This window comes from Anopheles cruzii, chromosome 2 (genome assembly GCF_943734635.1).
Source record: "Anopheles cruzii chromosome 2, idAnoCruzAS_RS32_06, whole genome shotgun sequence".
Classification (NCBI taxonomy): Eukaryota; Metazoa; Arthropoda; class Insecta; order Diptera; family Culicidae; genus Anopheles; species Anopheles cruzii.
In genome coordinates, this window is record NC_069144.1 from 52,420,381 (window position 1) to 52,437,315 (window position 16,935).

At 52.8% G+C, this 16,935-nt stretch overlaps 3 protein-coding genes across 3 annotated transcripts in view; 2 read left to right on the forward strand and 1 right to left on the reverse strand.

Annotated features, from left to right (window-relative positions):
• The first annotated feature begins 661 nt into the window (after nt 1–661).
• Nucleotides 662–1,341, forward strand: LOC128278280 (iron-sulfur cluster assembly scaffold protein IscU). Its single transcript, XM_053016970.1, has one exon. It carries the CDS (start codon nt 751–753, stop codon nt 1,198–1,200), a length of 450 nt encoding a protein of 149 aa, XP_052872930.1. The 5' UTR covers nt 662–750; the 3' UTR covers nt 1,201–1,341.
• A 487-nt stretch (nt 1,342–1,828) lies between these two features.
• On the forward strand, nt 1,829–4,921 carry LOC128268592 (protein ecdysoneless). The gene is made up of 2 exons (XM_053005718.1): nt 1,829–2,114; nt 2,191–4,921. Exons 1-2 carry the CDS (start codon nt 1,832–1,834, stop codon nt 4,095–4,097), a joined length of 2,190 nt encoding a protein of 729 aa, XP_052861678.1. The 5' UTR covers nt 1,829–1,831; the 3' UTR covers nt 4,098–4,921.
• The window catches only part of LOC128268593 (uncharacterized), a 76,053-nt gene continuing 63,511 nt past the window's right edge, over nt 4,394–16,935 (reverse strand). The window contains exons 5-8 of the mRNA XM_053005721.1: nt 6,679–7,705; nt 6,261–6,614; nt 5,949–6,197; nt 4,394–5,873 (exon numbers count right to left, since the gene is read on the reverse strand). Of these exons, the coding sequence (XP_052861681.1) occupies nt 5,600–5,873; nt 5,949–6,197; nt 6,261–6,614; nt 6,679–6,713 (912 nt within the window). The 5' untranslated portion in view covers nt 6,714–7,705 and the 3' untranslated portion in view covers nt 4,394–5,599. The remainder of the gene's footprint in view (nt 5,874–5,948; nt 6,198–6,260; nt 6,615–6,678; nt 7,706–16,935) is intronic.

Sequence of the window (16,935 nt, forward strand, 5' to 3'; positions counted from 1 at the left end):
AACAAGCAAAACAACAAAAACAACAAACGTCAAAAGGGGATTTTTTTTCTATGCGAATCCCAAAGATTGTTGAACCTAACTGTGTATCTTCGAGCCTGACTTTCAAACGTGACTTTCTGTTTGACAATTGATAAGAGAAACTCGGAAGCAACCCTGCACATCCTGACAGCAGCCACGATACTTTCTGATTCACCCTGTCGAGTTCAGCGCCTTTCGAAGAGAAAACTTCCGACGGTTTTCAGGATTTGGAAAAGCGAATATTAGCAATTATAAGGAGTTAAGATTTTAAATACAGCTATTTAACTCCCATCAAGCGCTAATTTGTGCTGAAAAAGACGAATTATAAATCGCAATTCAAGTTAGGTGAGAAAGCATCTCATCGCCGACTGAAAATATCTCACTATCTTGTTGGAAAAGGAAATTTCCGCCAACATTGTGGAAGTATTGTGCAGTTTTCTACAATCTAGCACTAAGAAATAATTTCCTTCAACTCTTCAATTTTACTGCATGTTTGATACTTATCCGGCGATGAAACCAAAGCGTTAGCAGCGTGGTAACTTTCAAGCGTACACCATAAACTAATTCGAATCAAAACAGCTGAGTTTTCTGTTTTGGAATCAGTGTTGCCGGGAAGAATTCTTGTTGTCATTCAATAAGTAATAACAGCGCAATAGCTCTCGGAAGTTCGGCATTGTTGGTTGCAGTAAAACTTTCAAATTTTCCGTAATTCGTTGATTGTGAAGTCAGAGGATGTCTCTTCCGCGCAATATTGGAACGCTGTTGAAGGTTTCGCGGACACGCAGCGTGCCGTGCGCCCTGTACCATCAGAATGTTTTGGAGCACTACGAAAACCCCCGGAACGTCGGCTCGATGGACAAGAAAGACAAGAACGTGGGAACCGGTCTCGTCGGAGCTCCGGCCTGCGGCGATGTCATGAAGCTGCAAATCAAGGTAGACGACAACGGTAAAATCATCGACGCCAAGTTCAAAACTTTCGGATGCGGATCGGCCATTGCCTCGAGCTCGCTGGCCACCGAATGGGTCAAAGGAAAGACGCTGGACCAGGCGAAGCAGCTGAAAAACACGGACATTGCGAAGGAACTATCCTTGCCGCCGGTCAAGCTGCATTGCTCCATGCTGGCGGAGGACGCCATCAAGGCGGCGCTGGACGATTACAAGAAGAAACAGAAAGTCGAATAGAGGCGATGCTGGAGGTTGAACTCAAATGATTGGCGCAGGTGGAATGTAAGATAAGGATTGCTATTTCATAGTTTGTACGTTCGGACTTGTTTGTGGATGCATAAGTAGTAGTAAATAAAGCTCGTGTACTGTGTTGATAACATACAAAGATTGTGCGTTTTCGATTTGTTATCGAGTGTTTGCTGTAAATCACGTTCGCTGAAGCAAACCCACCGTTTATATAATGCTCCGAATGATTCATGTTTTTGCATCACCTTGTACAATGGTCGTCGCCGGTGGTTTGTTTTTCTTTTCCTGCGTGAATGCGAATGCGCCGTACATACAATAGCCAATTTCACAACAATCGCAAGAAGCGCAATAGAAGGATTTTTCTCATCATCGTCCGCTTCCATTCGAGCACTTTCGCGGCGTCTGCTCGAAAACGAGCTGCTTGACGGCACTCAGCAACTGGCAGTAACTCACGGTGCGTTTTGACAGCCAAATCAAAACAGTAAATAGTGGTAAAAAAAGAAACAGTAAAACGCTTTGTCCCTATCGTATCGATTGAAACCCTGCGGACGGGGCAAGCACCTTTCCGAAGGCTAACTGGGTGTGGAACTGGACGGAATCGCGACGATAGATCTCCGTGAGGATGGCTCAGCGTGAAATATTGCAGTCGATACGGGAGGACGATTTTGTGGAGTACTTTCTGTTTCCTGCTGGTACCACCGATCCTACCGATGTGGAGCTGGAGAACTGTGAAAGCTCCCTGGAGCAGCTCCTGCAGGACGTGAACAGGATTGCGGAAGAATTTTGTGGACGGTACATCTGGCATCGGGACGGCTTTCGGATGGTACCGAGACCGAAGGACAACTCCCGGTTGCTCATCGAGGCGGCCACCGGGGAGAATGGTCCGGACGCCAGTGGAGGTAGTTGTCGCACGAGAGCAATAGTGTGTGAGCATATAGTGTCATCATCATAAAGGTGGAAACCTCTTTATTCTATTTTTAGCCAAACTACCATCTCATCTTTACGGGATTTCCCACGTCGGTGACAACATCCAAGATGAATGGTTCATCGTCGCCCTGCTGTACCGCCTCACGGAACGCATCCCGGGATTGGTGGCCCGCGTAGTGGATGCGGATGGAGAATTTTTGCTGATCGAAGCCGCGGAACAGCTACCTCGTTGGGCCACCCCGGAAACGTGCGAGGGCAACGTCTTCATCGTGGACGGTGGGCTTCGAATGCTCGAGCCACAAACTGCCACCGGGTCGGATTGTTCGCCGACGGATATGGAAGCGGCGATAACTGCGGTTCGTGGACCCGAGGGAAGGAAATTTTGCGTCAGCGAAGAAGTGGCACGTTGTGTGCGCGACCGGATTGAGGATTTCCCAAGCAAAATCTCGGAACACCACCACCGAGCAACGGTTTACGTGCCCGTCGGTGTAGCGGCCGTTTTGCGCGAAAACCCGCAGCTCGTAGCACCGGCCGTACTTGCGTTTCGTAACCGTGATCCGATCGATTTGAAGGTGTGTCGCGCAATGCGATACTTTCCGCCCGAGTGTTGCGTTTACGCGAGTGTCACGTTTACGAAATGTTTGTACGCGATGCTGTCGCAAAGCCGCTATCTTCCTGACCGCCGCACCGGCTGGACCGTTCCTCCGGCGAATGACGCGAACCATAAGGCACACCTCCTCGGCCTGAAGCTGGCCTGCGGCTTCGAAATACTGGCTTCCCAAGCAAAGACCTCCCGCACGAACTGGGACGAGGACAAGGGATGGCGCAGCTATCGGGATTCGCTGACCGTGAAAGGCTACTTCCGGGATAACATAGAAGGATCGCAGGAACACACGAAGCTGCTTGCGATCGCGCGTGACTACTACGCGGAACACCGTGAGTCGATGCGGACGACACCGAAGATCGGCGAGGAGATCGTTTCTATTCTGAAGCGCAACGAGTGGGACACGGAAGAGTTACGCAAGCAGGGCGAGGATCTACCGGCGGCGGACAGTGACGAGTGGATGAACATTTCGCCGGACGAGCTGGACCGAATGCTCACGCAGCGGTACGGTGCCAAGAAGCTTTTCTCTCTCAACGGGAATGGGGTCAATGCGAGTGAAACGTTCACTTCGATGGTGAGTGAGTTTCTGGAGCGCAAGAGCGAGTTTGACGGTGTTGTCGTTGACCCTCCCGAGGGCGATGAACCGATGGAAGGCAAGGGCAAGGTGGCACAGAACCATGCACCGCTCGATCTAGGTCCCTTCGGAAAGCCGGGACCTACAAAGCCAAAACGCACCCGAAGCAAGACGGCACGGGATCGACAGACGAATGCCGGAATGCCCACCAGCGCTCAGGAATCTCTGCCACCGGAGGTCTCACCGTTCCATCAGTCCGCAACGGTCGATTTTGATGCCGGTGCGTTCGGGATGCACGTAAAGAATATGCTCGACCTACTGATCCCCGAAGACCGGTGGGACTCGTCGGAGGAATCGAACATGAGCGACTACAGCCAGGACGACGAGTACGATCGCAATCTGGAGGAGATGTCTCCGACCCGCGCCAATCGTGCCATCCAAAGCGAACTGCAAACGTACATGGCGCAGATGGATCGCGAACTGGCAGGCACAACCATCGGTCGAAGCTTCGAAACGGCAATTGACCAAGGGGATGTTGGTTCGGCCTCTGCGTCGAAGGAATGCTCTGCGGGGGCATCATCGGCCGCGCCCGAGGGTGACGACTTTGATGACATTGAAACGTTCCGACCGGTCAATATTGACGTAAACACGTTGCGGAACATGATGGAAAGCTACCAGTCGCAACTCGGAGGACCGGGACCGGCGGCCAACCTGCTCGGTTCGATGGGTGTCCAGATCTCGAAGGCAACTGATAAAGGCAGCACCAAGCAAACAGATGTCTAATGGTCCGGTCGGAGTTCAAGGAAATGTTTTTGCTTTTCGCATGCCACACGCTTTTCCCGCTCGCTTCCTGCCATCGGCAGCCAGACTGATGGGGAAAACCATGAAACAATTCACCTGACAAATCAACGCCATATCATCCTTCCAAGATGAGTCGTCCATCGAAGTAAAACGCATTTTCCTCACCTTTTCTAGCGGTAGATTAGAATATAATCGCACAAAGCGGATCGAATCCGTGATTCTTTTTTTATGTTTTCCAGTTGCCCAGCCAATCATGAACAGAGGGGGCCAACTGACAGCCAGTTGTAGTCCTCGAGACTAGGTTACAACGTAGAATAAGCATCAGCCGAATGTTAGACGGATGGAAATCGTTGGATAACTGAAAGAGTTTACGGGATTGCTAAGACAGAAGGGTGTGTTGAATAGCTCAATTTTTGGGAACATAATTTCCAGTAGATTGTGCCAGATTGCTTAGGAAAGGCATACTTTTAAGCTCTCTTGTGTCCACTAGCTTTACTCATGAATGGGAGCAAATATTTGTATCGTTAAAAACAGCAGGGTTTGATCCGACCAAGCAGCACGGGACAGAACAACTTGTTCGACTATCGTTAATGGTGCTTAATTCGTATTTCCTTTAAAATAATGTTTCGAACAATTCGCACAACTGCCCTGCCCTATCGTGGCTTGATGAGATTTAGTTATAAAAGCGAAGCAAATTCACCATTACCGGGTAAAGCGAACTATTTTCCCTGTTTGTGAAATCATAATATTTGTACCGAGTGTACGGTTACTTAACGTATTATGATGTGAAATAAAGAAAACATAAGAATACTTTCTCTGCAAACCAATTATCATTACGAAGAAGGAGCAGTGCGATGAATTCGATTAAAAACATGGTTGCGTTTATTGATTTACTCGTTTCGGGATTATTATTTACACACTGTTGACTCATGGGTTACGGAGAACTGGTATTTAGGGGCAGGGATCGACCGGATTCGGATAACGTACGGATTAAGATTAATTCGTGATTCGTTCTATCTTTCGCTTACCCGCTACTTTCAAGACATTATCCTTCCTAATCAGGTTACAATGATTGCTTAAGACTTTCCTGGAACTTGTCGGCGCTAAACCTAGTGAAATGTGTTCCGTTTGCCAACGAAATGCAAACATTTCCCCAAACACGTCGTTCCCTATCGCTCATCGCGAAATCATTTAATTTAAATGGTTAGTGTACCGTTGTGCTGTTGCGCCTTCGGTGAAGGCGCCTCCGCGACGACATGGGTTGGGTTAAAAACTACATTACATGCCAGAGGATGCCGGACTGTGGTCATGTCGTCACGTAAAGGTGCAGGTAAAAATCTTGGTCATCGCGAAAACTGGTTCGCGTACATCACGCGTTAGTGCGTTGACCGGTTTGGGTTTACATTGGGCGGCCCGCAAGAAGGACGACTCGGATGAGTGCTCGGCGAGCGTTAGGGTTAGTGTCCAGTAGACGATTAGTATCATCAGTAGCGGGTGATGTCACGATCGGAGTACTTCCCGCTCATTTTGCTGACCGAAAAGCGATCCGAGTACCGGTCCCGCTCGTCGAACCGATCGGTCTTATAGTCGATCTCCTGCGGCGTGTATCCGATGCTCTTCTGCCAGTGCTTCGTCCAGTACAGGTCCTCGTTCTTCAGCTGGGCCGGTGTTTTCGCGTCCCGGCACACGATCACGCAGTAGATCATGCTGCCGATTAGGGTGCCGAAGCCGAAGATGAGAAACACCACACCGAGGATCCTGCAATCCGGAAGAGGTTCCGCGTTAGTGACACGGTTCGCGGGCCCGGTTCGTACCAATCGTGGCGATACTCACCAGACAAACAGTGGTTCCATGAACTGCATTACTATGACGAACCCGAGCGTTATGAGGATGAGGCCTAGGTTGAGCAGCAGCATCAGACAGCAGACACCCTTCACGTTGGGACAGAACGGGTTCGGGGCCGACATCGCCTCCACTTTCGCGCCGTGCCGCCGCGAGCTGCGGCCCGTTTTCGCCGTGCTGGCCACACTGTACACGCTTCTGGGTCCGCGCGACTGATGCGTCCGGTGCGCACTGTAGCGACTGTGGAGGTGTAGAAAGGCGTTAGGATTTCGCCTGACTTGGAACCTTTCCCCAGGTCCTTACCTTATCTCCGACGGTGCCTTGTAGGCCGCGGACGTGACGTAGATGTCGCTACCGGTTTCGCCACCATGATCGTAGCTGAGCGCGGACGGAGCCCTCGGCGGGGCGCGCGTCGGTGGACTAGAAAGCGGCCGTGGGCCACCGTTGTTCTGGTATTTGTGCTCCGAGCGTGACTTCCGGGCCGGAGCAGTCGGCGGGGTGCCGCGCTCGTTCGCTATCGTGTACTCGGACAGTGTCCGCTCCGACGGCGCCCGCTGGCTGTCCTCACCGTCGGTCGAGTATCCCCGGTTGGCCTGGGCATACGGTAGGTCCACCGTGTCCCGGCCGTGCGTTGCCACATAGTGGTTACCCTTTACCCTGCGACCGACAAACTGTGAGCATCTAATAGGTGATACACCTTCCCAAACCACCCCGTACTTACTTCTTCACCGTACGTTCGTGAATGTTTTTCAACATCTTCGGGCTGACCCCCGGCTGGAGGAGGCTCCTATCGTGGGAAGGAATTCGATGGTCTCGTCGATGCGAAGGTGCCCGGACGGCGTGTGCGGGAAAATAAAATTAACACAACACAACACGCAAGCCCTCTCCCCACGAAGATCTGGGCCCGAAACGGGCTCCTAATGGGACGCGCCGAAGATGCTATAAAGTGCTGGGGCCTTGCTGCGCGTGCTGGCCGCTCAAATTTGACCCAATAATCGAATCACCGATGCCAGATTGTTTTTTCCATGCTCGTTTCATACACTTCACTTCACCATCGGTGGGTTTTGTTCCTTTGCCAGCTGCCTATTCTCGGCCAACACGAACCCTTCGGATGTTTATGATGGGAGTCATCAGAAAATGTTTAACCGTTTCTGTCTTCTTCTGCCTCTTCAGCGCTACACTATTAAATTGCCGTTTTTTTCTAAATAATTCGTTCTCCACGCGGCCCGTGGTGCTGGCCTGGACCGAGCTATCGATTAGCGATTAAAACAACCAGAATGATGGGCAAAAACAGAGACGGCTCCTAAATCTCCCGCCGAGCAATTGAAGTTCACAATGTGGGCCCTCTAAACGACTCCGCCGGGTAGCGGTCGCCACGGATCGCAGCACGAGACGGCACACTACAGATTGGATCCTGTGGTCTACAAACTGTGCGCTACACGATCTCCAAGTTCGGCCTGATGTTCGGTCTTCATTATGGTCAGTGTGCCGACCATAATGCGTGGTCGGTCGGTGGCGTTGCCACGGGGCATCGATGGCACCGTCGGTTTCGCTTTCGTCATTGAAGACGAGCCTAGCCCGCGGGGGATGGCCGCCGTTGCCACTAGGCGTCGTCCGTCGTCGTCCGGCCCAGGCAGTGCCGGGTCAGCAGCGGATCACCGCGTTCGTTATGATGGTGCGGCCCGGATCGCAGCGTGGCAGAAGGGAACTCGGCGAAAACTCCACGATGGTTCCGATTTAAATGCGAGCTGAAAGTGAAAATGATGGTAAAGCCAAACATCAGTAAAGAATCGAGGCAGTATAATTGGGCGACTATGAAGTGAGGTGAGAAATGAAGAAAATTGGCCACTCGAGGCCACACGGCGAAGAGGCCGTGTAATGAACCCGTCGATTTGCCCAACATTTTGGACCGAAAATTGGGCAGCCCAGGCACCGATCGGGCCCAATTGGGCCCGAGCGCATAATAATGTTGCAAAAGGCGCCAAATCGTCTGTCGTCCGGGCAGAAGGGGCCGGGAAAGGAAATGGGCAGCTCGTGGGCCGCGGGCGCAAAAGTATCCGATCCGATCGGTCGATTTACATCATCCGCCGTAATTAGCATTATGGTTTGGGCCGCGGCGTTATGATTCACCGTTCTCGTTATGTATCTTCTGCATCCATTCTCCGGCGGAAGGCACCGCGAGGATCGTGTGAAAAAGCGAAAACCGTTCGAAATTGTGCCACAAAATGAACACGCAACGGTGCTGGAATAGTAGAAATGACGGGTCGAAGAGGCCACATAAACGGCAGTCCGGAGTCCATCCGTCCAACACCGATTAGTGCGTTCTGCGCCACTTTTTCAGCAAATATATGAAGCTCTTTCCAAAGCGACCACCCGAAACTGCTGAATAGTGATGGTTCCCATTAATGCAGTCATGCATAATCAAACAGGCCACCGTTTGTTGTGGAACAATGATAGAAATATAACGACTTAATTCACACAACCGTTTGGGGGGTAGCATTTCTTATCGGAATGAATTTAAAATCGTTTCCATAAACGTTTTAAGCAAATTAACCGCGAACCTTCTCGGTGTGGGGCGCAATGCTTTTAGTAAATTAATATGCATTACGAATTTTGCCGCGCACGGGTAAACCATCCGTTAACCGGTGAGATATCGAGCATAATTAATATCCTTCACGAGCTGTGGGCCACACACCTTACTTGAGCAATGTTCTCGATGTTTCGCCTCGAGGCGCCTCCACTTTTAATCGCACACACTTGGCGTACGAAACTTTCGTCGTATATTTCCGCGAAAATTGATGACGCTTTTCGTCGTCGTCGTGCGCCCGGCGAAGTGTGAACAAACTGAAGTTACATGTGAAACTGTTAATTGATGTTCCGATGCTTCTTCGAGGCCGTTCGACTGAAGCACCAGTGTACCGTGCGCGTTTTTCTGGTCGAAAATTGGTTTTTGTCGGGCGACAGAAACAATATTAGAGTAACCCGTTTTCGTCGCAGTCGATTTTCGCAATTCGCCGCTTGTTTGTGGTTTCTGGGGACCGTGAGGACATCGAGCGCAAACAAACGGAATCGGAATCGATTTGTGGATTCGCATGCGGCACACGGCCGACGGGAACCCTTTTGACCACCGCAGATGGTCTGGGAGAGAAACTCGTTCCGAAAGGGCATTTGAACGGGTCCATTCCAGTCGATGAAGCTCAGAAGCGCAGACCCGTTCGTATGGTCGTCTTTTTAAAGGGGTTCCCCGGGTACTTGGTTCGTCTCCGATCCATTTACTTATTTGGATTGTTATGGATATTTTGTTAGCAAATCGTTCGGAAAGATTCGTAACTTTGGATATTTTGTTAGCAAATCGTTCGGAAAAATTCGTAAACATTTGGACACACGCAGATAGTGTTCCTTTTCGATCGCAACCGCTTTAGTTTTGTAATCTCTATTCAATTTCGATCAATCGGTACCGCGTAGATGGATGATCTACGGACGGATCACATGTTTCCTTAATTATCTGAAAGTTAAACCCAACTTCTTGGTTCCAGGTCGATGGGAAATGGCGTTTTCATCCGAAATCGTGCCGTGGAAAACCTCCCATTGAATGTGCCACACATGGACACACGGTTTGGGGCTGGGTCGCCTTCAGCGCTGTTTGATTAAAGACGTTTGATTCGCCTTCATTGCAGAGCCGACCGAGCCGTTGCCACACACACACACACACGCTCGGGAGCTCCATACGGGGTGGCCTCTATGTGGGGAGGTCTGTGGCCTCCCCCCGGCGGGCAATCGTTTTAAATCGGAGGGCTTTAAGATAAACAGTGCTGGAAAAACTACGATTATAAAGTCAGCAAAAAACCAACCACGAAACCTTCAACCAACCAACGGGGGAACCAACGACCCCGTGGGCGGACGAATGCTCAGACTGGGCGTTGTTGGCAGCACCCCCCCCGCACCACAGATTGTCGGGCTGTCGAACGGTTCGACATCGGGCGGAAGGCGTGAACCTGGCAGGCTGGCCAGGCTCCGGGGCACAGGGCTCTAGCAGAGGAAGAGCACGAAAAAGAGCTCCACATAAATAAGGCTATATCGGGCGGCTAATAGAGTGGCACACCTTCGTGTGTCCGTTAATCGAACCTGTTGAACGGTTGCACCGGGTCCGATGGCGGCCGCGACCGTCACGACCGGCATTCGTCGGTGGACCGCGGTGTGCAGCAACAGGTTGCAACGCAGGTCTTCGGGGCGTTCATTCACACGAGCCCGGTCCACCCGGGATCCAGGTCGACCCGGGTCGGTTCGCTGCGGCGGTGGCTGAATGTTGAAATATATGACACAGTCAAAGAGTAATTGGTTTTGAACCCGAACGATCCGGGTACGGGCGCGGGCGCAGTACCGAGGATGGCACGGAGCCAAGGCACCCACCCGCGGCACCCGGCGTCGTCATCAGCGCCGTCGTGTGTCGTGACCGTGTCTGCCGACCGTGTTCGAGCTGCGGATATCATCCGGAGGTCTTACGGCGCGCCCGGTTTCGCCCTGTTTGTCTAGCGGACACGCCTTTCGCGTCCTGGCCCGACAATGGCCAGAAGTGTGAAGTGTTGTGCCCGTGTTTTTTTGGTTGGTTTTGCAACGTGCAACCGGTGCGTTACCCCCCTCTCTCTCTCTCTCGCTTTATCTCTTGCACAACATATTTCATTCAGAACGCGGCTGAAGTTGCCGGAAAACCGGTTCCGGCGGCGATTGAAGATGCTTTTCCCGGGAGGGGGGGAGTTGGAAATTCCGTGCCGGAGATCAACCGCGGAGATAACCACTGGGCCAGGCCGAACTGGGTTTGCGCCCCGTCTGAGAGGTAATCAATAAAGTGCACCACCCCTGCTGCTGCCATGGAGCTGCTGAAGGAGTGGGGCCTTGGCACTTGGCACAGAATCGAAGATTAGTTGTAAAAATTTTCGTGGGAAATTGAGCGCGCCACTTGCGCAAGCGCCCCCTGGCCCAGGCACGGTCATATTCCGCTCCGGGTCCTTGTCTCGGGTCGACATAGCTGTCGTGACGGCGGCGTTATTGAGTTGTTCGATGTCCGCGCGTGGTGCTACCGCGACATTTGGGGGCGCCTGCCATCGCCAGATGAGGAGGGGAATTATTTTCTTACGAAATGTGGCCGTGCACGTCACAGGTATTAGGGGGTCTGCATACGTCTGGAGCAGTTGTTTGGCGGGGCTTACCATTTGGTGGTGAAATTGGATACCATTTTCGAGTTGCCGAACGAACACAGCGGTTTTTGAAGCACTTTTAAACCCAACTTTGAGATTGTTCTACATTTTCACATGGCGTCTCCTTGGCACGGAGGAATTACAGTCCATCTACCGCGAACTTCAATTCACACTGTCAGCACCGTCGAAGCGCTCACCGTCTACTACTGACGATTGACGGGCGACCTGTCGAAAGGCCAGCAAGACTAACGAGCTCTGAAACCGCGAAAAAAACACACACTCGAACAAAACGACTTCTTCCGCCATTCCGGAGCGACCGTTAATTAATCACGGTGCAAATCGCTGAACACCGACCCGTTGCGGCCACAATTTATACGAAGTAACGTTTGTGTTGGAAAAGGAGGAAGCCGGCGACACTCTATTAAAACCACACCAACATATCCGATCCGAGCCCCAGGTGCGCTACTGATTAATTCACGCGCTGATCGTGAACTAACGGACCACAGGGTCCGAGACCGCACTTCCTCATCTTCGCGTGGCGTAGCTGATCCGAAGGACACGCACTCAGGGCGTGCTGTTTGTGTGTGTTTTTGCAAGAAAGCATTGAAAATCGGATGCTGGTTGAAGGTCACCAGCACCAGATACGCGGGTCGGCTTATTTATTTATTTCTTTCCATTACTCCAAGCCTTGGTGGCGAATCTCGCGTCCCGTCGAAGTGTAGCGATGCGGTCAAGGTCCCACTGGCCGCTGGCGGCGTCGACCATTATCAACTCGTTTAGCTTCCATTTTCCATTAATTATAAGTTTTTGTGCCCTCCAGGCACCAAATTGCCCTACCCAATGGCGAGCCCGCTACAATGTGCGAGATGTCTTTTATCTTCGGCATCGGCCGCAATCCTTTCGCGCAGCATCTACCGAGCCAAGGACGTTGCCGATTAAGCTAGAGGCTACCGAGCATGGAAACCCGGGATGGAACCTTTAATAGATTCCCACCCGGGAGGGCCGGGATAGAAACAATTATTTCGAAAAAGGATTGCTCTAAGCAGACGGCGGCGGTAAACTCTCGCGCCCAACTCGCCGTGGTGTATCCTGTGTCCCTAGAGCCGTCCGCCTTTGGTGGACATCGAAACCGACGTGGCTGCGGGGCGCAGCGACAACAGTCGGTTTAATCGGTTGGCTGGGCCCGGGGGCCTTCGAAGTAGAGCCATCCGTAGAGCGTGCATCCGTTTTCTAGCATTCGCAGAGCCCTTCCTTGGGGACCGATTATAACGAGACCTCCGGAGGTCTGCGGTCTGGGCGAACGAAGAAGACGAAACCCGACAAAGAGACCCGTCCGCCGTCGCCCCGGATCGATAAGAGAACATGCCCGCAAGGAATGTCAAGTGCCGCTTCCTTTCCTGGGGGATCGCACCGCGAGCGCGCGCGCGCACACCGGTTGGGTGAGATCTTGTAAAATGACAGATAATTGATGTTCCCTCGTTCCTCGGCCTGCCGTCGAACGTGACGCGCGACCATGGTTGGTGCTCCAGGGCTCGGGTTCGAAACATCAAACGGGCTGCTGGCCATCAAAAGCCATCTTCCCAATCCCTGCACGGGAGCCCTACCAATAAAGGGTACGCCGTGCCCCGGACGACAATGTACGCACGGTGCACGCCGTGAACAAAAAAAAAGAACAAAACGGCCAGCAACAACATGTCCACACTATCATGTCGTCGCCATCTCTGCCGACCTCGGGAGTCCCGGCTCCTCGGGTCCGGTTCTAGTTCAAACGCGGCCTGGGGGCCACCGCCCGGGGATTTTAATGTCTTCATAGCATTCACTACGCATTCTACTACGCGAGCTGACGATGAGTGGGGCCTCATCAAAGGAGACGACCGAGGCTGAGCCGTGTGGCCGAATGTCTAACAAGTCCCCGGTCCCGGCCAGGGAGGCAAATCAAACACATCAAAGACATTTCTATGCGAATTCATGCGGCCCGGGATATGGATCGCTTAATTATGGCCGTAAAAAGAAATGGACAGGGCCGGAGTTGGTTGGGGCGAAAAGGTTCAAGGTGCCAGGGCTGGGTCGTCACCGGAGTTTATGACGAACCCGGACGGCCACCGGTCGGAGTCCGGTCGGAATGGACTCAGACCGAGAGGACCAGCCCAGAAGTATCATTTGCAGAATTTTACAGCCCTGCCGATGAGAGTGGGGCAATAAATCCAGCAAACAGGTCCCACGGTCCGGCGGACGAGCCGCACCCAGCGCGGCCAATGGCCAGTTGCTGCTCGTCGGTACGTAAATATTTGCGTACGTAGTCATCCTGCCGTCCGCTTTGTGAGGTTAGAGACATTCGTTCGTACAATTGACATTTGTCGGGTGCCACTGACGTCTTGCTCGCGCTCGTGCGTGTGTGTGTGTGGATCGTTGGCCATTTTATGGAGAATCTGCCGATGCGTGAAGACACAAAAAAAACTCACTTTCAACTCACTGTTTGGAATTTCATGACGACTGTGAAAACTGACGCGTAATTATCATCCGATGATGGCTTTATAATGTGGTTTTGCACGCGCCCGCTACAAACAAAGGCCCCGAGGCCGCGAGGCGACAATGGCGGCGTTGGTCCATCAGTAAACAAAATAATCAGAAGCCAATCGAACGGAACGTGCACATTCGAATAAATAATTCCGCACTGAACCGGTGAGCTGAACGGATAGGGCTTGTAATGCGACGCTTGCTTGACATCTTCCATTTTGACGTATGCGCCACACTACACCGATCACTGCCTCAGGTTGCTGCAAGCCTCCCCCCGAGGATCCCCATAAGTCACACTGGCCGCGATATACGTAATTCATTTACCCACTCAATAAAACGAATGACATTTTGATCGTGGGAAACGTCCATCAATTATCGCCGACGACGACGAGCTGTCTTGAGCAAACCGAGGCTGCCTCGGATTGTGGACTTGTCTCGGACCAGGGAGAGCCAGGGTTCAGCAGTCGCAAGGGCAGAACTTATCATGGCCCTGGGCTCATAAAATGAATGGGGTGGAAAATTTGTCGTCCCTCAGTGGGGCGAACGGACACCACGCTGGGTTGGCTTGACCCCGACGGTGACCCGCAAATACGGCGCATTCGGACCGGTATCGTGTCTAGGAGCTCACCTGAGCCCCCGGTTTCGGAGTGTCCCGTGTCCCATTTATACAGCTTCGCAACCGTCGGCCCGATATGTGCCGTGGATGGCTGCCATTAGCGGAGTGGAGCGTGCATTGCACTTGGACGCCGGGGTTTGGGGTTGAAAGTCAGTAAATTGTTAAATTTATTCACTTTATCTCACTACGAGGCTCTGCACACGGCGGCGCACTCGCTAGATGTCCTGTTTGGTCTGGCTCTGGGTGCAATTATGGCAGTGTACAATCCGATGCCGTTCCCTATGGGTGGCTGGGGTGGCCACTTTCTCGTCCGTGCTCGCGCCAAAGCACTCGCTGACACGATAATACACTTTTCTATCGCACCCGCCCGGTTAAGTCGGTCAACTCCGGACCCTCTCGCGGTCAGACGGGACGCCCCATGTCCGATGGGAGCAGGCTCCCGGGAGCCTGGGGCCTCGTGTGACTGGCGCTATTAAAAGGTCAGTTCACTCGGTCTCGGTCTCGCAGACCGGCGCTCCGGGAGCTGTCCATTGATTCCTTCCCGGTGGTTTTTGTTGTAGGCATTAGTCGGCTCATCCAGCTCCAGACCTCCCGCGGCTCGATAAGCTCGAGAGCCGCGCGCGGTGCACCTCTGGGACTGCATTTTGGACGCTGCACACGCTATCTCGTGCACTAGACCGGGTTCTGATCTGATTTACGCCCCATTTACGGCAAACTCGCGTTGGCGCTCGCCATCCAGGTCCACTTCCTGGTCGAGCCCGAAATACCGGGGCACCGGTACCACACCGGTCGGACGGACTTACACTCTGTTCCGGAGGACCTGGAAGATCGGAACCCATCCGTAGTCCGTATTACATTTTTACGACAAAGAAGTGTTTATTATGGCCTGTAAAACAACTCATTTATATCGCATACGGGCCCTGGTTACCTTCTTCCCTAGAGCGACTCGACTCGAGAGAAGTGCCGGGCCGGTGAAGCATATTTCACAACCGGCCCCCGGCCACATGTAGCCCCCCCGAAGCGAGAATGTGTTCTGTTGCTGCTGCTGCTGGGAACCTGCTCCGGGAAAAGAAAACGGAGGCGGTCCGTGATGGCCGACATCTCGCCCACGGGTCGTGAACATTACGCGAATAAATCGCGTAAAAATGGTAACAAATGGTTCCCGGGACCGGTTCCACTAACGTCGTGCTCGCACGGCAATTACTTGCCAACGTGGCGCCTGGGTGCCACGGTTGCGGACCTTTGACGAAGGGAAACTTGTTGAATACGTGACAAACTAACGTGCGCACACCATTAGCAGTCCGGCACCGGTGAGTAATTTGCTTTTCTTTGCCGGTTCGCTTCCTCCGAGGACCTCGCCGAGGAGATGTGACACACGGCGTTCGCACCTGGAACGACGAACGAAAATTATTGTTCCGTCAGATTGGGAAAGAATTTCCATTTTCCATCGCCGGAGCGCCAACGCCGCCGGTTGGCCTTTGCCTGGTAACAAATTGACGATGTTACTGTACGTTTCGCACCGAAAATATATGGCGTTCATTCGTCCTCGTTGCTACTGGGTCCACTTGTGCCCGGGCATACCAAGCGCTTGCTTTTGCCTTTGCGGACTGGGCACTTGGTCTCGAGTCCTGCGCACGTTTCCTGGTGTGCTGCTGGCTGGCTTGTTGCTAATTCCAGCTTCAGCGGGGCACTCACAAAGGACACCACTAACGCAAAGTTTATTCCTTGCACTATGCGGAATGCATTCGACGTTTGCCATTGCCTTCAACGCCAAACAGTCCGGTTGCGGCGAACGGAGGCGACCGAAACGGTTTGGACCTTGGTGTTTCCATTCGGTCGGAAAATTCTCTCCGACAGCCTTCAGCAGCTGGACCCGCGAATGGTCCCACCCGGGTGTCGGTTACTGGCCCCGAACCGGAATCCTTCGTTTGGGTTGTGTTCGCAAGAAAAATGGCAGTAAGACAACAAATTTATGTCAACATTGTGCCCCCGGAGGCCCAGGCCCCAACCCGAGGTGGTGGTTAATTAGCTAATTGTCGTAACCGTGCCGAGATTTTCCATTTCCAGCTGCTGCTTCTCACTGTTCGCTGAGCCCCCGGCCAGATGTGCGACAGGCGCCCTCTGGTGGCGCTATGACGCTATGAATTATGAGGTTCGTACCAGTGCCCGGTTGGTAGAAAGTAAAAACAAGACTTCCACCGTGTTCTGGAGCAGTAAACTTTTAATAATGGAGTCCCTTCCCTGCGCCGGGACAACACCGCTGCCGGACACAAGTTCGCCGTCGTAAATCATTTGTCCCTTCGTCATAAGCGTCAGCGTCAGTTGTTTAGTGTCGTGCCGAACACGGACGACGGCGGAGTGTCCAGTAACGTGACGGACCGGGCGCCGTACTGACCACCACGCTGAGGGGAGTCTGTCTAGATCGCCCCCCCCCCAACCAAAAGTGCACCGAGCTCCCACTCGGTTGTGGGTTGGCCGGAGAACAGGACCGACTAGTGTTGCTCAGGTGATGTCCGTGAGCGCACGATGCGGAGGACCACGGTACGCCATGATTTATTGGCTGGTGCATTGGCTGTGGTGTGTTTCGCGGATGGTGCACTGCCGGTTCCCGGATCCAACCGACCAATATGTACCGCGGCACCGCCGCCGG